General features: G+C 41.2%; 1 protein-coding gene across 4 annotated transcripts in view; it reads right to left on the reverse strand.

The window, feature by feature from the left end:
• The window catches only part of ARHGEF10 (Rho guanine nucleotide exchange factor 10), a 2254368-nt gene that overhangs the window by 1425678 nt on the left and 801260 nt on the right, over positions 1 to 27430 (reverse strand). For all 4 annotated transcript variants that reach the window (XM_044073505.1, XM_044073484.1, XM_044073499.1 and 1 more), the window contains one exon: positions 16540 to 16656. In XM_044073505.1, coding sequence (XP_043929440.1) covers positions 16540 to 16656 — 117 coding nt within the window. The remainder of the gene's footprint in view (positions 1 to 16539; positions 16657 to 27430) is intronic.

The raw sequence follows: 27430 nt of genomic DNA on the forward strand, positions 1-27430 counted from the left end.
GGTTGCCCTCAGTCGGCCTGAATTCCAAAGTCTTGGGTACTGCTTCAGTTGCTGTCGCCTCTTCCCTGACGTCAAGTCGTCATGGGTATGAAAGATGCAGCCGACGCCATTTTATTCAGTTTTTCTTGCCCCAGATGTCAAGTACCCCCAAAAGGGTAGGCTAAACATATGTAAATAAAACATACATGCACCAAAATAAGCTTTATCTTCATCTATAAGCAAATACACCACCTAGGTTGTATAGATTAGAGAAGTAAAGATAAGTTCCAGCAAAAATAAGGGGGATGGCAGGTGGGTAACCTGGACTGCAACAGTGAATACACTCGAATATCTAGATTTATGGTAAGTGTACACAACTGTACTATGTTCTTCATGTTTCACTGTTGCAGTCATTACATTTGGGTTGAGTCCCAAAGCTATGGTTGGGTGGCTGGAGCTAAACAGCATTAGGAGCGGCTATGAGGTCCTGCAGAACTGCCGTGGCAAAGCCTGCCCTGGATTTAGAGTAAAGAGGAAGATTGTAATGTTTTGTAAAGGTATGCACTGAACTCCAAGTAGCAGCCTCTAAAATGTCTTTGGTTGGTACTCCCCTGAGAAAGGATGCAGAAGTTGCTGCAGCTCTGGTTGAATGTGGCCTAATTCCCTTAGGCACTGGTTTGCCATGCTGTGAGTAGCAGAAAAGAATGCAGTGATCTATCCACTTTGAAATAGTCTGCTTGGAGATAGCCTTTCCTTGGGATGCTGTGGCATATGCCACTAGTAATTGTTCTATCTTTCTGAAAACTTTAGTTTTGTCCAAGTAGAATCTAAGTTGTCTGTGTACATCCAAAGAATGCAGAATTTTCTCCCCCTTGTTTTGTGGATTTGGATAAAAAGTTGGCAAATTAATTGTTTGGTTGAGGGCTACAATGGATACTGTAGGGTTTGTTCTCAGAGAGACCCTGTCTGGATAAAAAATGATAAAGGGTTCCACAGCCATGAGAGCCTGTAGCTCTGAAACTCGTCTTGCAGAAGTTATTGCTAGGAGCAGTGCTGTTTTCCAAGATAAGAACTTTATATCCACAGTAGCAGCTGGCTCAAAAGGAGGTAAGGTGAGTTTTTCCAAGACATAATCGAGGTCCCATGCAGGTATTGGCATTCTCCTTGGAGGCCTTAAGTTTTTGGCTCCTCTGAGGTACTGTCTTAATAAAGGATGAGAAAAGAGTGGTGGCTCTGTATTGTAATGAGCTGAAATGGCAGAGGCATGGATTTTAATTGATGAAAAATATAGGCCTTTGTCCAGCATCTCAGTTAAGTATTGCAAAATCTGAGGAATATTTGGGACAGCTGTATCAGTTCCTTGAGCTTGGTTCCAAGCGCAAAATCTCTTCCATTTCCCAGCATAGGATTTTCTAGTGCTAGGCCTTCTGGCTTCTAAAATGACATCCATCACAGCTTTACTGAGAGGTGTGGTTTGTATGGCTACATTATCCGCCATGCTGCCAGGTTTAAGGTCCTGAGTTGGCTGTACAGAATCTGATTGTTTTGCTGGGACAGTAGATGAGGTATTTGAGGTAAGGTCCAGGCTGGGCACTGGGACAAGTTTCTTAAGATCGGATACCAGTACTGGCGTGGCCAGTCTGTGGCAATCAAAATCATTTTTGGTTTCTCCTGCCTGACCTTTAGGAGTACCTTGGGGAGGACAGGCAGTGGAGGAAAAGCATATACTGATAGGTTTGTCCAGTTGAAAGATAAGGCGTCCACTTTCCAAGCTTGTCTGTGATAAGTCCTTGTGCAGAATCTTTTTAGTTGATTGTTTTGAGGGGAGGCAAATAGATCTATGTCCGGGCATCCCCATTTCTTTGTTATCATGCTGAAGACTTGTGGATCCAGGTGCCACTCATGGGGATCCATGAGGTTTCTGCTTAGTTCGTCTGCCAGAGTGTTTTCCTTTCCTGGCAGGAAATGTGCCTGCAGATGAACTTGGTAAGTCAATGCTGTATACCATAAAGCCAAGGCTTGTCTGCACAGGGGATAAGAATGAGTGCCCCCCTGCTTGTTTATGTACCACATGACTGTGGTGTTGTCTGCCTTTATCAGTAGTTGTCCCGGGTGAAGTAGGTCCTTGAAGGCTGTCAGGGCATTTTGAACAGCTAACATCTCTTTTTGATTGCTATGTAGATGCTTTTGGTTTGTGGACCAGGTGCCCTGAATGCCTCTTCCTGCCATTTGTGCCCCCCAGGCGTAATCTGAAGCATCCGTCATTAGGCTCTGCCTGGCTGGGGGTAGTGAGAATGGCTGTCCCTTGTTTTGGTGACAAGCCTTTGTCCACCATCGAAACTCCTGTTGCAGGCAGGGAATTAGAGTAATCATTGTTTCCAGACTGTGGCAATGTTGTGTCCAGACACTTTTTAGGTACCAATGAATTTTCCTCATATGCAGTCTTGCATATGGAATTAGTAAGATGCAGGATGCCATGAAGCCCAATGCCTGCAGATTTTTTCTTGCAGATAACTGGGCCTTTGTTGCCATTTCCTTGAAATAGGTAGTCAGTTGCCTTTGTTTATTTGAGATAAGCCATCTGGGCAGTTGTATTTAAGCTTGCACCCAGGAATATTATCTCTTGCGAGGGTACTAGTTTTGATTTCTTTTTGCTGACTGTGTATCCTAGGCCTGTTAAAAGTCTTATCACAAACGTCAGATGCTGTAGTAGAATGTCATTGTTCTCTGCTTGTATGAGGCAGTCTTCCAAGTAAGGATATATTTGTATTCCTCTTTGTCTGCGGTAAGCAATTACTGATGCCAGGCACTTTGTGAAGACACTGGGCACAGTAGATAAGCCAAAGGGCAGTGCAGAGAATTGGTAATGCTTTGAGCCAGCCTTGAATCTGAGGTATCTTCTGCATGATTGTCTGATTGGGACATGCAGGTATGCCTCTTTTAGGTCTAAAGTCACGAGCCAAGCCTTGCTGCCCAGCATGGGCAGAAGCTGCTGTAAAGTCAACATCTTGAATTTTGGTATATCTAGGAAAGTGCTTAGAATAGATAGGTCCAGTATTGGTCTCCATGCTTTGTCCTTTCTGGGTACCAAGAACAGTCTTGAGTAAAATCCTTGTCCCTGCTCTTGCTGTGGCACTTGTTGAATAGCCCTCATGTCCATAAGAGCTGCGACTTGTTTTTGAGCCTCTGCCCATTGATTTTTTTTGGCAGGTCTGGCCAACCATTTGCCCTTGGCAGGGTATGGAAATGAAACTTCTAGCCTTGTGACACTATGTCTAGAACCCATTTGTCCTGGGTTATAATGTGCCAATTTTGTGAAAAAGTGTTAGTTTTCCCCCTAAGGGTGCTGCCAAAAGATAAGTGCTTGGTGCAGGCAGGGGGAAGTCATTGGGACTGTTTCCTGTATGATTGTGCTTTGTCTTCTCCACCTTTGGAGGTAGAAGCACTCCACTGCTTAGACCTGTAGGATCCTTGCGGCTGTGATCTGCCTCTAGGGCATCTGGATCTGCCCCTTTGAGGTCTGTCTGAGACTGGAAAGGACCAATTCTTTGCAGGCCAGTGTCTGCTAAATCTAGGTGGGTGTACCTATAAGAAATCCTTGACCGTTTGCATAGATTTAGCTTTGTCCTCCATTTTCTTTAACACCAAACAAGGTATCATGTTGTAAAGGGACATCTAATAATTTTGCTTTAACATGGTCAGGCAGATTTTGCTCCTTTAACTAAGCATGCCTCCTAATGACAGAACCTGTAACAGCGGCCCTGCAGGAGGCCTCCAGAGAATCAAACCCACATTGCAAAGTATGCTTTCCAACTTGTTCAGCTACATGCAATAAATCCTACATTTCTTTGTTTTCTGCACATTCAGAATTTGCCATCATTTTCTGTTTAAGCAGTGTCATGATATATTGCTGATATTTGAGCGTAAGAAACTGGCAATTTAAGGCCCTTATAGCCAAAGTAGCAGATGTGTAAATATTTTTTCCCCATCTATCCAGTGCCCTAGAATCCCTGTCAGAGGGGGTAGGGTTTTTTGCAGTAGAAGCCTTGACCCCTTTAGGACCCTGAGAAATAGTTTCTGGGTCTGGAGTAGGGTTTTTCAAAAGGAATTTATGAGAGTCAGGGACCCTGTAGTATCTGTCCGGCTTAACAGGAGCTGGAGGTAAAGAGTCAGGGGTCAGACTAGACTCAGAGAACACATCATCTACAATGTCCAACACAGGTAAAATAGCTAGAGGCCTGTGTTGAGGAAGTAAAAGGAAATCTCTGAGCCTTTTCTTAGATTCTGAAAAATCTTGGCTCTCCCAGTGGAAGTGCTCCCTCATGGTAAGCAAGGTTTCCCCAAAAGAGTAGTCCTCAGGAGGAGAAGCTGAAAGAATTGATTCTTCAGCATCAGAATCCTCATAGGGGGGAAGAGAATATTCCTGATCAGAAGAGGAATCAGAAGAAATGGAAACCTGATCTGAAGATTCATAATCTGTCTCTTGCCTAGGCCTCTTATCAGGAGGGAGATGGGAACCCCTGATCAAGGTGATTAAGTCTTCGGCCATTTTGAGCATCTGTTTTTTGGGCATGGAGGCCTGCCCTTGTGGCTGATGAACTTGTTTCTTTGCCTTTAAAGGTGTTTTAGTCTTTGTCTTTGAAGTCAGTTTAATATATAATTGCTTAGTTCTGAATACACCCTCAGAAGCCGATGCCTGCTCAGCGGCTCCGAACCCATCTGAGGGAATAATCTCCGAGGCTCCAATACCTTGAGTTTCCAGCGGCCTGGCCGACTCCACGTGGGAGTCGGTAGCAGCCTGAGACTCCAAAGTAGCGGTCATCAGGGGCTGCGAAAGTGCCTCACTGAGAACCGGCGACTTGCTTATGAGAAGCTTTGTCTGTTTTGGACCTCGGTTGCCTGTCTTTTTCTTTTTCTTTGCGTTTTTTTGTGAACTCCGGTAGTCGGATGGCTATCCAACGACATTGTATAATTAAATCTTCGCCCAAAATAGCTTAATGCAAAATCGTACCGACGCTTAATAGTGCGTTGGTTAAATCTAGCACAAAACCGACAACTAGCAACATCGTGGTCAGGCCTAGGCAAGGAATACAGTAAGAATGAAAGTCCTTATGAGGTATTTGCTTCCTACAAGAAATACAATTATTAACTTTTTCTGACATCGGTCTGGAGCAAGAAAAAAGTTTCCCCAAAGGGGTACTTAGCTTTTAATGAAGACTTTGGATCTGAAACTCGAACACGAAAATCTCAGGAGTCGGCCGACCTTCACTTGCGAACTGTTTCTGCTTCGGGCACCACGCGGCAAGAAAGACTGAATAAAATGGCGTCGGCTGCATCTTTCATACCCCTGACGACCTGACGTCAGGGAAGAGGCGACAGCAACCGACGCAGGACCCAAGACTTTGAAATTCAGGCTGACTGAGGGCAACCTGCCAGCAGGATAACCCAAATGTAACGACTGCAACAGTGAAACATGAAGAACATCCAAGCTTTAGCACTTTTATCATCATCTTCTCCATGAACATTCATTTCTAACAACTGCTGTGCATTCTGAGCACCAGGGTGCAGCATAGTCGCTACACAGAATTCATTTGCTGTTCTTCCGTACTCTGAAAAGCTTCAGCATTGGAATGTGCTGTTGCTCTATTGAGTATAACATCCCCTCCACTCACAAAGAGTCAGGGTGCTTTATTATCATTTGCATTCATTTTATGTTATATAAAAATACTTTAAATCAATTATTTACAGACTCATTTTATACATTCGTACTTAAAATTATTTAAAGTTGTCAACACAAAAGGACTTAACTAAATAGTTCTATTTCTTTCATATTTTTCTTTAATATTTACACTCCACCCCCCCCCCCTTCCCTTTCTTCCACAACCATCTTTTCATTTCAGGTAACACATCATCTTCTTTCATTTTCTTATTATATAATAAATGTTCACATTTTTTCAGCACCCATATTGTCAAAAACAGTACATTTTCACATCTATCAGTATCAAACTTCTTTACTTCCTCATACTTCCTATAAAATATCATATTAATATTTATACATTTAAATCCTTCCCATCTCTATTCAGTTTTTAATTTTTCCCAGAATTCTTTATTCTTTTTGCAAGCCAAAAAAGACACATTTTGTTGTTTCTTTTCCATTACAGTCAACACATTTTCTTTCCTCCATCACCTTATATTTCATATTACCTTTCACTGGTAACTTGTCTGATAAAATTCTCCACAAAAAAATAAATAAAATAAAATAAAAAAATAAAACTCTCTGCCTCATGAAAAAATTAAAACCTTTTTCTTCTGCTTCTTATTGACTTTTTTTCATCTTCCTTTTAATTCCTTCCATGGGCATACCAAAAATATTTTTTTTCTAAAATCATATTATACTATTCTTGTCTTTTCCCATCAACCTCTCTAAATTTTAATTTCCATAAATTCATTTCTTTTCATATTCCTTTTCTCCCCTCCTGTCCTCTTTTTCTTTAATGTTCCCTGTTGTTTTATTTCTTCCCATACATTTTACACATTCCATGTAACATTTTATCGATAATTTAATTTTGTCTTTCTTTTACTTTTCTCATTACCCAAAATAAATACATAGATGTTAAATTCACCTCTGGATTTTTTAAATTCAAACCACCTTCTTATATTTTAATATAAATTGTCCCTCTTCTCACAGAGTTCAGCCTTGATCTTGGAATGAAGCTAAAACGTTTCTAATAACTCTTTTTTTCATTTGAATGGGAAACATACACATTCCCCCTAAATTTGACATTTTCCCTAATACATAAGTACTAAGCATATATTTTTTTCTGAAATTATAAGTACAAACTTTCCCACCAATTAATATACGTTTTTAATTGTTCCAGTATATCTTACCATTCACTTAACACTTTCATACTCACCAAATGTCACTCCTAAAATCTTTATTTCCTTTCTTGTGAAATATACTCCATTTATGTTTTTATCTTACCAAATCCATTATAATTCAGTTTATTTAAATGCAGACCATTTTTTAACAACTTTTTGATCCTTATTACAACCTCACTTATCCATCCCTTGTTTTTTTAGTAGAACTAAATCATCTGCATATGTCATACATCTTGGTAGTATAACACTTCCTTCCATCCATCTCACATCTTGTCTCCCTAATTTCATAAATGCAAGTCTGTACTACTGCATTTATTCCTAATACAAATAAGCACAGAATTATTGGATATCCCTCCCGTAATACTTATTTTTCCATCCATTAATCATAACTTGTACCCATGAATTTTCATAACATTTCTTTATTACATTAATATTTTTCTCCTATGCCATAAGCCTCTAAAATCTGCTGCTATGCTTCATGGCTCACTTTAACAAATGCTTTAGCTACATCACATGCTATCAGTCTTACTTTTTCATTGTCTCTCAGTATCATCTCTACTACTTCTTTCACTACAATTAACATTTCTTTCACATCTCTTCCTTTATACCATATATCCCTTCTCCTACTACCTCATTCAATACTTTTTTTCCAACCTTTTCTGTAGTATTTTTATAAATATTTTATAGCCAGTATTCCTTACTGTCTTGGACCTCCAGTTTTTTTTATATCTTTTCTTTCATCCGTTTTCCATATAAATTTTATTACTCTACCATATAAGTATTTTTCCATTATACATTTCTTTGTCCATTCATTGAATATTAAAAAAAAATCTCTTTTGTCTTTATTCATTTCTTTATAATGCTCATAAATGATACCATCTAATCCTGGAGCTGTGTCATTCTTACCTTCTATTATCACCTTCTCTAATTCTATTTTTATACCATTTTCTAAAAAGAATCCTTACTTTTTCAGATATTTTTTTTCTTTACTTTCCATTCTTCTTGCCAATTCACCTCCTCTTTTTTATACATTTGCTCTACATTCATTTTCTATTACTCATCTCTCTAGCTCTGCTACACTTGTCTCCATCTTGGAATTCCCAAAACTGTAGTAACATCCCTCTAGCACCACCTAGCAGCTCCAGGCAGTGCTTCACTTCTTCTCCCACAGACAGTAGGGGGTGTTCCCAGTGCCCTGGTCAAATTTCCCCTAGTAGTATAAATACCACCTTGGGTCTCCATTGAAAAGAGACTACACTCTTAGTGTGATTAATCTGATCAACAAAGTGTAAACAAATAAACTAATACACTTTGTTCAGCTCCACACAACCAACAAGGGCTGAATGAAGTTTTGAATGTGCCTTAAAATGCTGTGCTGTTCCCATTTCTGTTATGTACGGACTGTTCTGACCACTACTAATTTTCTAACACAAGACTTGAGATTAATAGCAGCAAGGGATATTAAAAAAAATCTTGTTAAGCACCCTTCTGATGCCCAAAACTTCCTTAACAAGCCCGTGTTTTCCTCAACATCCTAGCGTAATCATGGCACTTCATGCATTAAATCTACATTATACTCAGCATAAAGAGTGGTCACTGGCTCCAGCAATAATTTTTGGACTTACTCAAAAGTTTACAGCAATGAAGCAGTTTACTTCTTTATGCATCTAATATTATGAAAGAATGTTTTTGTACTAAGTGAACTACAGGTCAAACTAGTAGAACATCTGCTGTTTGCTAAAGTGAACCAAAAATATATAAACAGAGAACACAGTGCTCTCACATACATACATACATATTTATTTATTTATTTATTTATTTATTAGCCTTTGTTTACTGGGAAAGTCATAACGGGCAAAGGCTCATGTCACTGGAGGCCTGGGGAGATAAGCTCCACATTACATACATTCACAGGCAATTAGCATGAACTAACAATAAAATATACTACATAACATCATATATATACATATACATACATACACACAAACACATGCACACACACACACATATGTATATACACACACATATATAGACAGTGAATATAAAAAGTGTACACACCCCTGTTAAAACGCCAGGTTTTTGTGATATAAAAAATGAGACCACAATAAATCATTTCAAAACTTTTCCCACCATTAATGTGACCTATAACCTCTACAATTCAATTGAAAAACAAACAAATCTGTTAGGGGAAAAATTAAAAAAATAAAAAAACGTACAATATACTGGTTGCATAAGTGTGCCCACCCTTGAACTAATACTTAGTTGTGTGTGCACACCCTTAAACTAATACTTTGTTGAAGCATCTTTTGATTTAAGTACAGCATTCAGTCTTCTTGGGTAGGAGTCTATCAGCATGGCACATCTTGACTTGGCAATATTTGCCCACTCTTCCTTGTAAAAGCACTCCAAATCTGTCAGATTGCGAGGGCATCTCTTGTACACAGCCATCTTCAGGTCACCCCACAGATTTTCTATTGGATTTAGGTCTTGTCTCTAGCTGGATCATTCCAAAATTAAAATTTTCTTCTGGTGAAGCTATTATTTTGTTGATTTGGATGTATGCTTGGTGTCATTGTCGTGTTGAAACATGAAATTCCTCTTCATCTTCAGCTTTCTAGCAGATGCCTGAAGGTTTTGGGAAAAAATTGACTGGTATTTGGAACTGTTTATAATTCCCTCCACTTGACTAAAGCCCAGTTCCTGTTGAAGGAAAGCAACCCCAAAGAATGATACTGCCACCACCATGCTTCACCATGGGGATGGTGTTCTTTTGGTGATGCAAAGTGTTGTTTTTGCGGCAAACGTCTTATCAGGCCATAACACATTTTCCCACATGCTTTTGGGAGACTTGATATATTCTTTTTGCAAATTTTAGCTGGGCCTGGATGCTTTTCTGTGTAAGAAAAGGCTTCCGTCTTGCAACCCTACCCCATAGTCCAGACATATGGAGAATACAGGGGATTGTTGTCATACGTAGTACACAACCAGTACTTGCCAGAAATTCCTGCAGCTCCTTCAGTGTTGTTGTAGGTCTCTTGGCAGCCTGCCTGACCAGTTTTCGTCTTGTCTTTTCATCAATTTTGGAGGAACGTCCAGTTCTTTGCAACATCACTGTTGTCTCATATTTTCTCCACTTTTTGATGACTGTCTTCACTGTGTTCCATGGTATATCCAATGCTGTGGAAATTTTGTTGTACCCTTCTCCTGACATAACTTTCAACAATCAGATTCCTTTGATGCTTTGTAAGCTGTCTGCGAAGCATGGCTTTTGCTCTAGCAGGCAACTGATTAAATGTCAGAAAAATCCTACTAGGACAGCTGAACTTTATTTGGGATTAATCAGAGTCTCTTTAATTTGATGGCAGGTGTGTACCCAAGAAAACTGAATGCTGTAATTAAATCAAAAGGTACTTCAATAAATTATTAGTTTAAGGGTATGCACACTTATGCAACCAGCATATTGTATGTTTCTTATCTTTATATTTTTTCACCTAACAGATTTGTTTGTTTTTCAGTTGAATTGTACAGGTTATAGGTCACATTAAAGGTGGGCAAAGTTTTGAAATGATTGATTGTGGTCTCATTTTTTTATATATCAAAAACTTAGCATTTTAACAGGGGTGTGTAAATTTTTTATAGCCACTGTAACTTAACATTTGATCACCATGTCAGGTACACTATACAGTATTTACAACATGCTAAAACTGCACATATCTAAACAACATTCAGAATTATTTTACAAATTATGCATAAAGTCACAGTGAAAACTCAGTACACAGACAGCAGATAAGGTGTACACAAGTTTTATTCAACTAGGCATTTATGTGAGAAAGTGTGAAAACTTTATATTAGTTACTTGATTCAGCTGCATAAGGGGTGGACACAGTAACAGTCATGGTATAAGAGCAGGACTGTTATATTGATACGTATGATATGACTGGGACTTTAAAATACAGATGGGAAATGATTACAATAAGAAGAGATCTTAGTAATGGGGGGTACTACAAGTACAGGTGTCATTTTGTTTTCAATGTAGTTTTAAACAGAAGTGGAGATACTTATGATGTTTGCTAAGGGAGTTCAAACAGTTTTAAAACATACACAGAGTACAGGCAGTCACTGCTACAACCTTCAGACTTTTCAGTAAACACTTAAGTGTTGGTTCAGTGAACGGAGTTTACTGTGAGGTGAGCATAAGTTTAATAACAGGCTGGTGGCACAGCATCTGTGTAGGCTGTAGAGGATGTCACGGGCAGTCTTAATATGAGTGAAAATTATTAGATTAAATAGCTTAAGCCAGTTAAAGGGCTGAAGTGCAAAACCTGTGCCCAGTTAATGTGCTTACTTGCAAATGTTGCAGTCTTGTAGTATAATTCCTCTAGTTAGGCTAGCTGAAAAGACTGATAGGAAGTCAAAATGAATGATACATACAGGAGAATATGGAGTAGACTTGTGTGCATGGTCCGACAGAAAAAGTTTGACTTTATAAAGAAGTCTTCGTTTATAAACCATGGTCAATTATTATACGAAACAGTTTTGTGTTTTGCACTAGCTCAATTCAAGTATTAACAACTGACAATATTTTTAGGTTAGTATAGTTTGATTGTTGCATTGGCGATGAAAATAACATAAGGTTCTTTGGATTAAGGGGTAGTTTACATTGCTGGAGCCATTTTTCAGTTTTTGTAAAGGACTACTGTAGGCCATCTTGGAATTGTTTGACTTAAGAGGCTGCATATATTAGTGTTGAATTGTGTGCATATGACTTTTAGATATTAGATCTAGCACTGTTCATTTGACATTAGCAGTAATACAGCTAGTAAAAGGGAGATTGGCTGCATTGTTTTAAAATGCATACAGCTGTATTGAATTAAATGGTATCTTGTCTAAAGTCTTGCAAGAAAATAAATCCACCAAAAATATTTAGGATGTGTTTAACATTCTTGAAAAGATTTGGCAAACATTTGGAGTATGTTTTAGCTTTTCCTCAGAGTACACTAAATTAAATAATCTAAGTTAAAGTAAACTGAAACATTATTAAAGAAACTCACACAGAAAGACATAACATACAAACTCCTGCTTTTTTACAATCAGACTTTTGTTCACAGTTATCTCTAAAGCAATTAATTAATATCACACAGCGTTAGTTTAATTCTGTTTTTCTTATTAGGTTTGTAGCACTACTTAAATGTTACATTTTTATACATTTATTGTACAGTAAAAAATGGGATGGCAGGCTTCAAAATATTCAGAAGGATGACAGTTATAACCTTTAAATTAAGTGAAGTATTTTGCTCAGCTCTTAAGAGGCAGTGTGTAACATAGGTTCATACTAGGCTATCTGCCCTGGGGCAATTATAAGCCTAGCCCGATTCTGTATGGCTTACGCCATCCCTTGATTTGAGTATACTGTGCCCTTTTTAAGGTTTAGTTTACTGTGCCTCTGTCTAATAGTGACACGGGAGTAATCCCTGGGACAAACCTACAATCCCCCATCCACCTATCGAGATTCTTCTTGAAGAGATTCAGTGAGGTGCTCTGCCTCACATGAACTGGAATTCTATTCCAGAGCGAAGGGAGCCTCTGGGTTATGAACCTGTCCCTCCAGCAAGTTCTATTTATTTCTGTGCTGAGGTTCAAGTCCCTCAAGCGTGTGGCTCTAAGGGATTTAGATTTACTGAGGTGGAGCATGTCCATTAATTCTGGATTTGACATAGCTTTGTATGTCAGGCATAGATCGCCTCAAAGTAGGCGGTATGCAACTTAGTAGAGCTGGAGTTTATTTAACCGAGCAGCATATGGCATCTGTTTGAGACCCTTGATCCTCTTGGTGAGATACTTTTGGGGTCTTTCTAATTGCTGCAGGTGTCGGGTAAGGTACATCTCAAAAGGGGCATTGTATTCTATGATGGGCCTGATGAGGGATGAATAAAGGGGCACGATTACCTCTCTTGATCTAGATGTGAAACCCTTCATGATGAGGTGGGCTATGTAGAAGGTCTTTCTAACCACTTTGGCAATGTGGTGTTCAAAGGAGAGATTGCTATCAACTTGGGTCTCCAGGTCCCTAATAACTTTCTCTGTACTTAATGGGTTTCCGCCTATGTGGTAATTTGTGGGCACATTGTTTTTGCCAAAGGGTATGACTATACATTTTTTGGCATTTAGCTTTAAACCATGGTGCTGGCACCAGTTATCTGTCTCTGTGAGACCTTTTTGAAGGATGTTTGTGTCAGCTGGAGAGTCGACTGTGGCGCCCAGTTTGCAGTCGTCTGCGAACTTGGTGAGCCATAGTCCTCCCACGTTTGCCTGTACCTCGGAAAAGTATATACTGAACAAGAGTGGTCCCAGGACAGAACCCTGTGGGACACCACTTGTGACCGGTTTCGAGTCTGACATGGCTCCAGCAACTCTCACTCTGTGGGTTCTGTCTTTGAGCCAGTTTGCGACCCATCTTGTGACATAGGGGTTTATATATAAGCTGGATAGCTTATCTATGATGCATGAGTGGGGTATTGTGTCAAATGCCTTTGCAAGGTCCAGATAGGCTGGGTGGACTACCTTCCCTTCATCTATGGCTTTGGTGACTGTTTCGAAGAAGTCAACCAGGTTCAAAAGGCAGGATCTGCCCTTGACAAAGCCGAACTGGGTAGGATCTAGTGTCTGTAGGTCCCCAATGTCTTTGTTTATGAGCTCCATGATGATCCTCTCCATAGCCTTGCAGACTAAGCTAGTCAGGCTTATGGGGCGATAGTTTCCAGGGTCCGTAGAGGCTCCACCTTTGTGGAGTGGGACCACTGTTGCTGTACGCCATTCTGTGGGCACATATCCTGTAGTGAGGCTGAGATTGTATAGCTGTTTTATTTGAGGGATTAGTTCCTCTTGGAGTTCATGTAGGACGCAACCTGGGACGCCATCTGGTCCCATGGAAGCAGTGTTTTTTGCTTTGGAGAGGGCAGCCTTCACCTGAGCAACAGAGATGTTTGGGAGGCAGCCCTCTGCCGGGATAGATACTTGCTTTTTGGGGGGGGAGGGGGGGGAGAAGTTTGCACTGAACCTGTCTGCCAGGATATTGGCGATGTCTGTGGGTTCAGTGTATTTTTTGTCATTTAGAATCAACTCAGAACAAGTCTGGGAGTTGCATCCCAGGTTCCTAACATAACTGAAAAAAGCCTTATGATTGTCTTTGGTGTCCTGTGCAATTTTTCTCTCAAGCTGGCCTTGGAGGATTTTATGAGGGATCGTAATTTTTGCTAGTACTGATCAGAGATGCCTTCCCTATTAGGGATTTTGCTCTATCATGTAGTAGCTTCCTCCTTCTGTTGTACAGTTTATTTATGGCAGGGGTCCACCAGACTGGACGCCTGCCTTTGGATGATTGGGTCTTGGTTTTGTTTGGGATAGCATGATCCATACATTCCTGGAGATGTCCGTAGAATGCGTTTATGTAGGATTCTGCAGTTTGGGCCGTAGTTTCTACTGGCCCTGGGGCCTTGAAGGATTCCACTTCGGTTTTGAGAAGTGAGAAGTTCGCTTTTGAGAAGTTTTTCACTGACTTGAAACTGTAGTTTTATTGGCCATTTTGGGTCAATTCCAAACTCCGTCATCTTCCTCTCTTAAAACCCTCTTTTGCGCGGTTTTGTGCATAGCGCAACAGTGGGCAGCGCCGCCTAATTGGGTTTAAACTATTCCTGGCTCCACAAAGTCTGCTCTTCACTTTTTCCCTTAGAACTGCTCTATCTCTCAATTTAAAAACCATATTCTCATTCTAAGGCCCTTCACTGGTCCAATTAAGTAATCCTACAAGTTAGCACTATTAAACCAGAAGCACTACTTACTCTTATACTCTCTATGATTACCTTGTCCTCTATTGGTCCGTCTTAAATTCAGTTTCCCTATATTACTCTAGCATGTCCAAAGGTCAGTCAATGGTTTCCTCTCCAGTCCAGCTGGTGAATCTGGGAATTTTGAGGCAATGTTACAACTGTCTCATGTACACGGACAAACCTCTCCTCCTCCAAACAGGTTCAAATATATGTGAGAGATGCAACTATTTAGCCAAACTGGAGGCTGAGCTCTCTCATCTCAAAACTGGTGTAACCAGTCAGGAGGAGAAGGTAACCTCACACAACACAATTCCAGTATCACATAGTCCCACCACATCAGCGAACCAAACACATAAATACACAAAAACATACTCGGAGGCTCTAAATAAAGATCTACCTAAGCAACAGAGACCTCCAAAGCAGACATCCAAGCAAACGCTACCTCAAAACAAAACACACACAACACATAGCCCACAAAGTCAGTGTGCCAAGCAGCCACAGCCCTTAAGACTGAATAACACAACTGATACTCTTGTAATAGGTGACTCTATTGTCAGACACACTGACGTCCCGCTCACCAGGCTGAATAAAGAGAAGGTCACGGTGAGCTGCCTGTCGGGTGCTAGGATGCACCACATAACACAAGCATTCAGGTCACTCCAAAGCAAATATAAATATGACTCAGTCATTGTACATGCTGGTGTGAATGACCTGAGACGTACCTCCCTGGACTACATGAAAAGAGACATAGAGGAGCTCTCTGATCATGTAGCCCAGGCTGGTATGACCCTGACCTTGAGCAGCATCTTACCCTCACCTAGAATGATGCCACAGTACAAAGACAAAATGATTGATTTTAACAATTGGCTAAAATTTTGGTGTCATTCAAAGGGGATCCAGTGTCTGTCAGCCTGGGATGACATGCTCGACAAGCCACGTTGCTTCGCTAGGGATGGCTTGCACCTGTCACCACTGGGCTTTCAGATATTGGCAAAGGCTCTTGCCACCCCCATAGTGCCTTTTTTAGGCAAGGCTCAAAAGTCAAACCCACCCCCATAGACAGCACAAGGAACAAGAAACTAAGGGTAATGCTGCTTAACACCAGAAGTCTTAACCTCAAGATGCATGCACTCGAAGTTCTCCTCAGTATGGAGAACATCGATATCTGTGCAGTGACAGAAACCTGGTTCAAGGCTCCAAAGAGCACCCCAGCACTACCAGGCTATACCTCATATCATGCTTTTCGGCCCCAAAACCCGGACCGAACCACAAAAGGAGGGGGAGTTTCCATATTTATCAAGGATATCCACACCTCCAGGTTAGTGGCATTGCACGAAGTATCGGAGACCATCCATGTGCAACTAAGTGGGCAAGACTGCTTTTCAGTTTATAGCATCCTACAGACCACCCTCTCAAAGTCAGGAGTCCCACTCGGCTTTCCTGAAAACATTGGAGAACATGAAGATCTCTCCGAACACCATTATATTGGGCGACTTCAACTACCCAAACATTGACTGGGAGCACTACTCAAGCCCCAGCACCTTAGCCCAAAGGTTCCTGGAAATTATAAACTCAAATGCTATGGAACAACTAGTCACCACTCCCACAAGAGGGGACAACATACTAGACCTGATCATTACCAACATGGGGACTCTATGCTCCACACCAGAAGATATCAGGTACATATATCTCATACTATTAATCCTGACCATGAATATTTCTTTTGTCGGGTAGCTTTCTTATCTTACTTAGTCTAGACTGTAATGTCTCTTTCTCTCTCTCCCTGTTTCTTCCTGATATATTCTATCTTAACACGACTCCATCTGTAGGCTTTGACACTACTGATAAACATTACCTTTTGCTCATGTTTCAGCTTCGTCTGTTGAATTTCCACAGCCCCAACAGCATTTGACATCAGGCCCTTCATCTTCTTCTCATAGTGGTCCTTCAGGCGAGATAAATCTTGTGAAATCTATGCAAAAATACAGAAATACAGGCAACATCAAAACATCTACCAAAACTCTGTATGCAGAAGATCAGAATGTTTGGCTAACCATGTGCATTTCTATGCGAGGCAATCACAATGATCTTTTTGTAAATAGTAATTCTACAACACCGCTACACTCTATGACTGTCTCCCTCTTTTCTTACCGTGTTCTCTTCTTACAAAACTGAAACTCAGTGTGAAAGCTGTTTTCTCTATACTTACTTCAGGCTCTTTAATCAGTTACATTCTGAACTCCCCGTTTTTCATCATCTTCTCTCTCCATCTGATACATATCCAATTTACTACTTTAATATGGCAGTTAGTTTGGCACAATGAACTCTTTTTCAGCCACGCATTAAGCCAAAGTCAGTAAAAAAGGCTTGTTAAAATTAATTTACACAACACAGTGAAGAAATGGTAAAAACAGCAGTGACTGTTAAAGAATGCAAATAAAATTAAAATACAGCAAAATACATTCAGTAAATAATGGCACACCTCTAATCATATCTACAAAAGTAACAGGCCAATGATGGCCTTGGTAAGGTAAACACAGAATAAAAGACATACAGTTAGACACAAATGGACATCTAAAATCTGCTCCTTTTAAACTCAACCTCCATGCTTGCCACGTACCCAAGAACAGTGTAGCAGCTTCGAAATGTATTGAACTGCATATGTCAATTCTATGTGTATATAATGTCAGTGTCTACATTCTGCAACCTTTTTCCAGCTGTGCTAAAGCAACTGGGTGCACAATTGTATGCCTCAACCATCTTTACTGATATTGTCTTAGAAGTGTTTCTTAACAATGACGCTGATGTATACATATTTATTTGCATGTAATGTTTAGAATACCTCTCTCCCAGGTCATGGCTGTAAAAAGCCACCTGATACAGCCCACCTACATGGATAAAAAACGAATGACTAAAAAGACAACTTTAGTACCATCAGTTTAAGCTTACATGGAGCTTGGGCTAGTAATAGGAACATAATGCAGTGATCAGTACAGTACATGAAGCTGACTGTGAATATGCACTCTCCACTGCCAAAGAAATTCTGTTTTTCTTCTATGTACGGCAACCTCAGCATTGTTTTTATTAAGTAAGGCGGTACAGGGAATAAAACCTCACCTTGGAAAGTCTGGGAGGCATTGTTTTCCACATACAACATGAGTTCACTTTCTGCTTTCAGGTCATTTTGCACAAGTGAATATGGAATGCTACATACTTCTCAGTAAAGTCCTAATAGCTGGCTTCATAAAATATAAATAATTTTAAAAAGTGTGTACTAATCTACCTCACAGATATAACTTGAGTTTAGTTAGTACAACAAATCCTATAACTTGTTATGCACACAACATTGTTGGTATACACCATGTATTTTGAGAAATTGTTTTGTGTGAGCATTATCTTGTGTGATCTGTTGCCGGTGACCTGCCTTTTACCATTTACGTTTTACTATACCACTGTTCGTGATGGAAAATTAAAACTGACCGATGAAATAATTTCAGTAAGCTCATTATGAAGCAAAGGACTGAATATGCAAACAATTAGCCAGGCATATACGGTACATATAATATAGCCTTGAAGGATGACGTAGGGCTGGAAAGTGCAAATGCCTGTAACTAATGGCACTTGGCTTAATCTGAGTAGTATTGTCATTATTGCTTATTTTACTTTGTTTTTATTTTCTGCTTCAGATGTAGCACACATTTTTTCGTACTCTCTTATCTCCTTCTTCTTCTCCTCCGAGCCCTGTTTCCTAAACACACTCTCATAAAAGTGATCTTCTATATGACAAATGTCAAACTATCTTGCCACACATTCCATAGGTTCATAGGAAGGTACTAGGCTATTGGCCCAAGGGCCTACGTAAGCCTAGCCAACAAGGTTCCCTGGCTTACGCCACCCAAGAAAGTTATTTTCCTGTGCCACTGACAAGCAGAGACACAGAAGTGATCCCCAGGGTGTATTTCCTATTTCCCATTAACTCATCAAGATTTTTTGTGAAGAGTGCTAATGAAAAACTTTGCTTGACATAGATGGGTAGCCTATTCCAGACTATGGGAAGTCTCTGGGACAGGAATCTATCCCTCCAGCATGTTCTGTTTATTGTGGTGACAAGGTTTAGGTCCCTAGAGCGTGTAGCTCTTAGGGATTGGGATTTCTTTAGGTGTAGCATGTCCAATAGCTCTGGGTTTGACATAGCTTTATATGTTAGGCAGAGATCACCTCAGAGTAGGTGATATGCTACGGAGTAAAGCTGGAGTTTTTTGAGATGGTCAATTTAGGGCATTTGTTTGAGGCCAGTAATCCTCTTTGTGAGGTACTTCTGTGGCCTTTCCAGCTGCTGCAGATGTCTTGTGAGGTACATTCCAAAAGGGGTGTTGTACTCTATAATGTGTCTAATTTGTGCTGAGTAGAGGGGAACAATGACCTCTTTTTTCCTGGATGAGAACCCTTTTATCATGAGGTGTGCCACGTAGAAGGATTTTCTGACTACTGCGGTGATGTGACTATCAAAGGAGAGACTACTGTCCACCTGGGTCCCAAGGTCTCATCACACATTCGTTGTTAAGTAGATTGCTGCCTATGTGGTAGTTCATGGGTACAGAGTTTTTACCAAAGGGGATGACACTGCACTTTTTGGCACTGAGCTTGAGGCCATGGCTCTGACACCTGGCATCTGTCAAAGCAAGGCCATTCTGTAGGATGTCCACATCATTTGGGGACTTGACTATGGCTCCTAGTTTGCAGTCATCTGTGAACTTCATTAGCCAGAGGCCTTCTATGTTAGCCTGTACTTCAGAGAAGTGGATACCAAACAGGAGAGGTCCCAGGACGGAACCCTGTGATACTCCACTTGTCACTGCTTTGAGGTCAGATTTGGAGTCTGCAACTTTTACAGTGTGGGTTCTGTCAGTGAGCCAGTTGGCAATCCATCTTGTAACGTAGGGTTTTAACCTAGTTTAGTGAGTTTAGCTATAATTCCGGAATGGGGGATGGTGTCGAAAGCCTTGGCGAGGTCAAGATAGGCTGTGTGAACCACCTTACCCTCATCTACGGCTTTGGTGACTGCCTCAAAGAAGTCGAGCAGGTTCAGGAGGCATGATCTGCCTTTCACAAACCCGAACTGGGTGGGATCCAGAGTTTGGAGGTTACCAATGTCTTTGTTTATGAGTTCCATTATGATACGTTCCATGGTCTTGCAGACCAGGCTCGTCAGGCTAATAGGTCGATAGTTCCTGGGATCAGTGGTGGCTCCCCCTTTGTGGAGTGGGATTAACTGTTGCTGTGCGCCATTCAGTGGTCAAAAAGCTTGATGCGAGGCTATTATTGGACATGGTGCTTAAGTGGGGAGCCAGTTCGTTCTGAAGTTCATGTAAAACACAGCCTAGGATGTTGTTCGATCCCATGGACTTTAGAGAGTGCAGCTTTTACCTGCAGAGTTGTAATTACAGGGACTCTGCATTCTTCCTGTATAGATATGGGCCCTTTAGGGGGTGAGGGGTGGGTAAAGTTAGCACTGAACCTATCTGCTAGGATGTTGGCAATATCAGTTAGTTCTGTAATTTTTGTGCCATTGTGCAGATCTGGATGTTGTCATCGAGATTCTTGGCATAGCTATAGAATGCTTTGTGGTTGTCCTTAGAATTAGTGGCAATTTTGTTTTCGTAGCTAGCTTTGGAGGATCTTATAAGGGATTTCAGCTTCTTACTGAGGCTGACCAGGGAGCTCCAGATTGGCTTCCTTTTTTTGGAGGATAGCGTCTTGCTTCTGTTTGGATAGCACGATTCATGCACTTGTGTAAGTGCTTATAAAGTGCATTTGTGTAGGATTCAGCAGTTGTAACTGTATTGTCCATCTGCATGGGTGTCATGAAGTTCACCACTTCTGTCTTAAGAAACATGAAGGTGGCTTTGGAGAAATTCTTTACAGTGGTTTCCTTAATGGGGAGTGGGGCGGGATGTGGATATCAAGGGTGATTAGCTTATAGTTGGACTGGACCAACGAGGAGTTGACTTCAGGTGTGGAACACCGGTCACTCATGTTGGCAATGACTAGATCTAGGATATTGTTGCCCTTGGTGGGGGTGTGGATAAGTTGATCCAGGGCATTGGAGTTTATGAATTCCAGAAAACGTTGAGCTAAGGAGTTGGTACACGAGTAGTTTTCCCAGTTAATGGCGGGGTAGTTGAAGTCGCCCATTATTAGGGTGTTTGGTTGAACCCTAATATTTTCCAGTACATCAAGAAAAGAGGAGTGGGAATCCTGGGGCATGGTGGGGGATCTGTAACAAGCTACAATTTGGATTGCAGTTTTGCCCAGAGTTAGTTGCACTTGGATAACCTCGGATGCATTATGCTGAGCAACTAGCCTGGAGGTGTGGTTATCCTTAATGAATATGGACACACCTCCGCCTTTGGTGTTTCTGTCCAGGTTACATGGCCGAAAAGTGTGGTATGAGTTATAGCCTGGTAGTGTAGAGGTGCTTTCTGGAGCCTTGAACCAAGTCTCAGTCACTGCACAGATATCAATGTTCTCCATTTTAAGGAGTGCCTCGAGTGAGTGCATTTTGAGATTTAGATTTCTAGCATTGAGTAGCGTTACCCTCAGTTTTTGCTTGCCTGTTCCTGTTACGGTGGTGAATTTGTCATTTGAACCTTGCCTAAAAAAGGCACTATAGGGGCAGCAAGAGCCTTAGTCAGTATCCGGAATCCCAGGGGCAAAAGGTGCAGGCCATCTGTGGCAAAGCATCATGGTCTGTTGACCACGTCATCCCAAGCAGACAGATACTGGATCCCCTTAGAATGACACCAGAAGCTTAGCCAATTGTTGAAGTCAATCATTTTTCCTTGTACTGCGGTATCATTCTGGGGGATGGCAGAATGCTACTCAGGGCTAGGGTCATACCTGCCTGGGCTACAAGATCGGACAGCTCTTCCATGTCTCTTTTCATGTAGTCCAGGGAGGTACATCTCAGGTCATTCACACCAACATGGACAATGACAAGAGTCATATTTGTACTTGTTGCGGAGTGACCTGAGTGCGTAGGTTATGTGGCGGATCCTGGCATCCGAGAGGCAGCTGAAATAACCTTCTCCTTGTTTAGCCTGGTGAGTGGTACATCAGTATGCCTGACTATAGAGTCACCTATGACTGGTGTGTTGGGTACATTGTTTTGCCTTATTGGCTGTGGTTGAGTGGCACACTGAGTCTGTGGGCTGTGTGTCATTTGGGTTGTGTTGGGGCATGGAGGTTGCTTGCATTTCTGCTTTGGAGGTCTCTGTTGCTTAGACTGATTATTATTAGGAGCCTCTGCGAATGTTTTTGTGTTACTATGTGTGGATTTTGGTGGTGTAGATTTAGTGAGATTATGGGATGAGTGTGGTATGGTGCAAATGTTTACCTTCTCCTCAGGACTGACAAGTTTAGTCTTGGATGGAGAGAGCTTTACCTCCAATTTGGCTAGATAAGTGTATCTCTCACAGATTGTAGTGTTGGGTGGTAGGAGGAGAGGGTTGTCTGTGTACATGAGGCAATTTCTACATTGCCTCAAGATGCCCAGATTCATCAGATAGACAGGAGAGAAAAAGTACAGTTTTGTACCTACCATAAATGTAGATGTTCGAGTTTATACCCTGCTGCAGTCATCACACTTGGGTTATCCTGCTGTCAGGCAGTCCCGCAGTCGGCCCGAATTCCAAAGTCTTGGTCCGGCATCGGTTGCTGTCGCTTCTTCCCTGATGTCAGAGCACCAGGGGTATATCAGAGGCATCCGATGCCATTTTCTTCAGTCTTTCTTGCCGCGCGGTGCCCGAAGCAGAAGCAGTTCGCAAGTGCCGGTCGGCCGACACCTGAGATTTTCGAATCAAGTAAAAACAATTCACATGCAGTGCAAGCTAGCACACTTGAGTATGTAGCAATATTAGACCAAACACAGTTTAAAACTGCAATTAAATTAGAAAGGACTAAAAGCAAGTGCATAGAGAGTTTATTAGGTAGAATGTGGTAAAGAGATGGGACTGGGGGAGTGTCCTTCCTTCTTTTAATGCCCGTGTTTCTGCTTATCGAATTAATGAGCAACATTCTGCAGTTTTTCATCTCTTTGAGATCCTCACAGCTGTGATCTGCAGTGTGAATTATCAGTACTGCAGACAGCGATTTAAATATAGAGTGGACAGATGCATGGCTCAGAAAAATAATAGCTTCGCTCAGCTGATGTTCAGTATGTGCTACAAGAGAATGAGTACTTCACGGTCCAAAAGCAATGTGTCTTCTTGTTTTTTCTCTAATACAGTGGGTGCTACTTTTGGTACAAGGCACTGGGTTGGGTGGAAAGATGAGAACCAAAGCAGCACAGTACATGGCGCATGTACAAAGTACATTAGCCCTCAGGGGTATTTACCATGGGGGGTCAACAGAAGGGTACACAACACTGATTCCTTTGAACATTCCAATATAATGGCACTAAAGATAACTGTGTGTGCACAGTGTTACAGACGGTACACAGCTATCATCGCCACAATGCTATAAAGCATGCAAGCAAGTATGAAATGCTGCAGACGTTGTATAACAAAGCGAGCATGCTACATACAGCATTAGATCAATAAGTGCTCATCAGGATGTTATGGAATGTGCATAGACCAAGTATCAACAATGCTACAAATGTGTAAGAGACTAGGCAGTAAGAAAAAGGACACAAAGCAGACTTTGCAGTCCACATGTTAAAAAACATCAAGGATACACAGTGTTATACATGGCATACAACACAAGAGGATGTGAACACCACACATGGAAGAGCAGACTGAAACATAAGCTTTATAAGTTAAGGTATTTAGCTTAGAAAGCTTAGAATCTGAAAACCAAGATTAATACACTGCCAATGACTTGAATTCAAGATTTTTTTCTGCCCCCCGAAACATATCCTTCCTTCAAGGACAGGTGCAACTTATAAGACTTTCTAACAATAACAAAAAGAAAATGATTTATTTTTCTGTTACTGAAATTTACCACAGACATTGCAACATTTAAACTCAGTTAACCTGCAACTGTTTTACAAACTGCACAAACAATCAATAGCTCACAGAAAAAAAAAAACAGATTATGGGGGTGCTGAACTTGCATTAACCTTAGGCAACACACCCTGTTACAGGGTTAAGTGTACAATACATTTAAATTTATAAAATCTCACCAAACAAAAAGGCAAGACCTTTTAGATGACTGCTACTTCAAAGGAAAATTTCCTTTTGTCTGTATTCTCTCCTCCACACTAAGTGACATCTCAAGTGCCAGGGAATGCTTTGCAATTAAGTTAAAATACAGGCATCCATACTAGCAGTCCCCACAAAAAGTGGCACCTTTAATAGGAATGGATTCTGTTTATTAGTGTTGAAACTAAAGCACTATGGAGGAAACAAAACTGCATTCTGACTGCATCCCCCCAAACAAAGTGCCACATGATGATGAAGCTAAAGGAATGTTCTGCATTATTGCAAAAAACTGTAAGTTATACTATGTACTTACAAATATGTTAGATTTCTCTGAACGCTCTTCAGATACTGGAACAGCAGACCAGGTGACTTTGGCACCCTGTTGTGATGACAATGAACTCCTCAAAAGCTCAAGCTCCTCTCTACCCATAATCTCCCTTGCTGTAGATCCTCCAAATTGAGTATATAGACAAGAAAGGCTATAAATTAACCTCAATCCAAACACATCCCTCAATGGTTACAGTGAAATCTGAGGCCAGGACAATTTGGACAGGGTTGGTAGGTAGGTAGTTCCAGTGTCTGGACAGAGACCAGAGAAATCTAACTTTCTGGTAAGTACATAACTTATATATTTCTCGGTCCTCTCCAATCATTGGAACAGCAGGACAGAATCCTAAGCTAACATGGGTGGTCTGTGAAATAAACCATTAAGAATGGTCATCCCAAAAGAAGCCCTCACTCTAGAAAAAGAGTCCATGCTATAATGTTTAGCAAAGGTATGCAAGGAGGACCAAGTAGCTCTTGCTGCTGTAATATCATGAAGTGGAAGGTTCTGGAGAAAGGCTATGGACATGGCTTGAGCCCTGACTGATTGCGCTCTGACAGGCAGAGGCAAAATCGTAGCTGCTTGCACATAACAAAAAGAAATGCAATCAGTGATCCATTTAGCCAATGTAACCTTGAAAAACTTGTGACCCAACTTGGCTGATGACAAACGGATAAAAATCCGTTATCTTTCCTGAATACTCTAGTGTGGTCCAGGTAGAAAAGCAACTGTCTGTGAAAATCTAGGCAGAGCAGTAAAAATGCCCCTTTATTACAGTACTTAAAAAAAAAAGACAAGTAAATGAATGTAATAATTCAGGATCATCTGGAAGGCCACTTAAGGCACAAAGGAAGGCTTAGTTCTAAGAGGCAGACTCTTTATGAAATATAATATACTCAAATTGTGATGATAAAGCTTCATTTCAGAAACTCACCTTGCTAAAGTGATGGCCAGTAAAAAGGATTTCATCCAGAAAAGAAATTTAACAGCTGCTGAATTTACTGGTCCAAAGGTAGGTTTGCTAATCAACTCAAAAACAAAATTTAAGTCCCAAGGAGGTGTCAGTTTAGCTAAATGGTGATTTTGAAATGAAGGCATCTTTCAGCTAGGCTTTGCAAGATCTATGTGCAAATCTCTCATGAAAGGAAGAGATGGCTGCCAAATGAACTTTAGCAGTTGAGTAACTAGCAGCCTTGCTATAAGGCTCAGTCAAGAATATCAGAACTTCCCCACTGACACTGAAGCTGTGGAAATATGCTTATTCTGAGCCCACAAAATGAAATTATTTCATTTGCATTTGAAATCCTTTTGGGAGAATTCTTCTAAGAAGCATTAATGAGATTAGCAACCTCTGGAGGGAACTGAAGGTCTCTGACCCTCGTAGGAATTGGATAAACTAAGCAGTTAGACTGAAGGATTGAATGTCTGTGTGTGGCAGCCTAGACGGATGACACAAAAGAGCGGAGCTCCGAGAAAGAGAAAGCAGTTACTACTTTAGATGAGGCCACAGCAGAGGAAACCATGTCTGGGGAAGCCAGAATGGTGCTCTGAGAATGAGCTTAGCCTTGCATCCCTTGGCTTTCTGTAGAAGTCTTGGGATCAGGGAGAAGGCATAAAGGAGACCAGAAGGCCAATCGTGGGAGAATGTATCCCTTGGTAACTGTCCTTCTGGAGGACCTACATGGGAAAAGAAGGAGCATTTGGCATCGACTGGTGAAGCAAAATGATCACAACAAGGTTGTCCCCATTTCTTGTATAAACTTTTCACTAGTTTGCATTGGGGAACCACTCATGAGGATGCTAGAATTGTTTGCTCTGTTTGTCCTCAATCACGTTGGCAGTCCCAAGCATATGCACTGCCACTAAAAGGTGATGCAAGGTCAGTGCTCAATCCTACACTCTATTAGCTTCTCAGCACAGGTGGTAGGATCAGGTTCCCCCTTGCTTGTTGATGTACCATACTATTGCCATGTTGGTGGACTGTACGGCACTTGCACCCCAAGGAAGACGTTCCTGACATGCCTGCAATGCTAGGATTATTGCTCTCCTCTCAAAACCATTGATGTGCAGTAGTATACAAACCTGGAACCATCTGTTTCATGAAGTGTTTCCTTCCCTTCCAAGGGAAGATGTGTCTGTGGTCACTGTTGCCTTGGGAATCAGTTTGGTAAAGGGAGCCCCAATTAACAGATTTCAAGGGTCTAGATAGAGCTTGATAAGGTGATTGTGTGTACAAGCATCTGAAAGCTTGAACCCACTGTATCCAAAGCATCCAATGCAGAATCCTCATCTTGAACTGTGCCATTTCATGCAGCCATTAAACCCAGCGCCTTCAAAACAGTCGCATGGTAGTTACTGAAGGTTTGTCCTGTAACATCAGTTGCATTACCTCTTGTGTTATGGCTGAAACTCTCTCCTGGGGAAGTATTGTCTGTTGTTGTCGAGTCTTTATGTGACAGCATATGAATACCAGGTTATGAGAAGGCTCTTGGCTGAATTTGGTCAGGTTGATAGTAATAATCCCCAAAGAGTAACAGAGCTGGAGCAAGTACTGCCTTGCATCTACTAATTGTTCTTGTGAAGTGGCTGCCAGGTGCCAATCATCCAAACAGAAGTCACATGTGCACTGTAACTGCGGCCATGCATTTGGTGAACACCTCGGGCCAGTGTTTAGTCTAAATGGCAGGGCCCAAAATTAAAAATGATTGTCCACTATTTAAAAGCGAAAGAACTTCCTGGACACTGTGTCTATTTTTATGTATAGATAATCATTCTGGAGGTCAACAAAACACAACCAGTCTCCCGTCCTTAGACATGGCAGGATTGACTGCACAGTGTCCATCTGGAAAGTCTCCTTCTTTACATGATTGTTGAGTCTTACTGCGCACTAAAAAGAATCTACAGTAACATTCAGATCCTCTTTGTTTAAGTGGGAACCTCTGGATGGCTCTTTTGCTGAAGAGTGTTTGCAGCTCTTTTTTGCTGCATCCCTCTGCGTGGATGATACAATATGAAGACAAGACTGACTGACTGGTGATTTTGTGGAAAAGGGAATGAAACAGCCTCTGGATGCAATTCTCATTACCTATGAATCTGACATGATGGCCATCCATGCCATGCAAGGAAATGCACCCACTACGACCCCCGGAGGGGAGCAGTGGGGCAACCCTGCAGCAATCATAGGAGTGAAATCCCCAAAGGAATCTCCTACCTTCCTGGTT

This window comes from Protopterus annectens, chromosome 1.part1, assembly GCF_019279795.1.
Source record: "Protopterus annectens isolate FY-2018-M chromosome 1.part1, PAN1.0, whole genome shotgun sequence".
Classification (NCBI taxonomy): Eukaryota; Metazoa; Chordata; order Ceratodontiformes; family Protopteridae; genus Protopterus; species Protopterus annectens.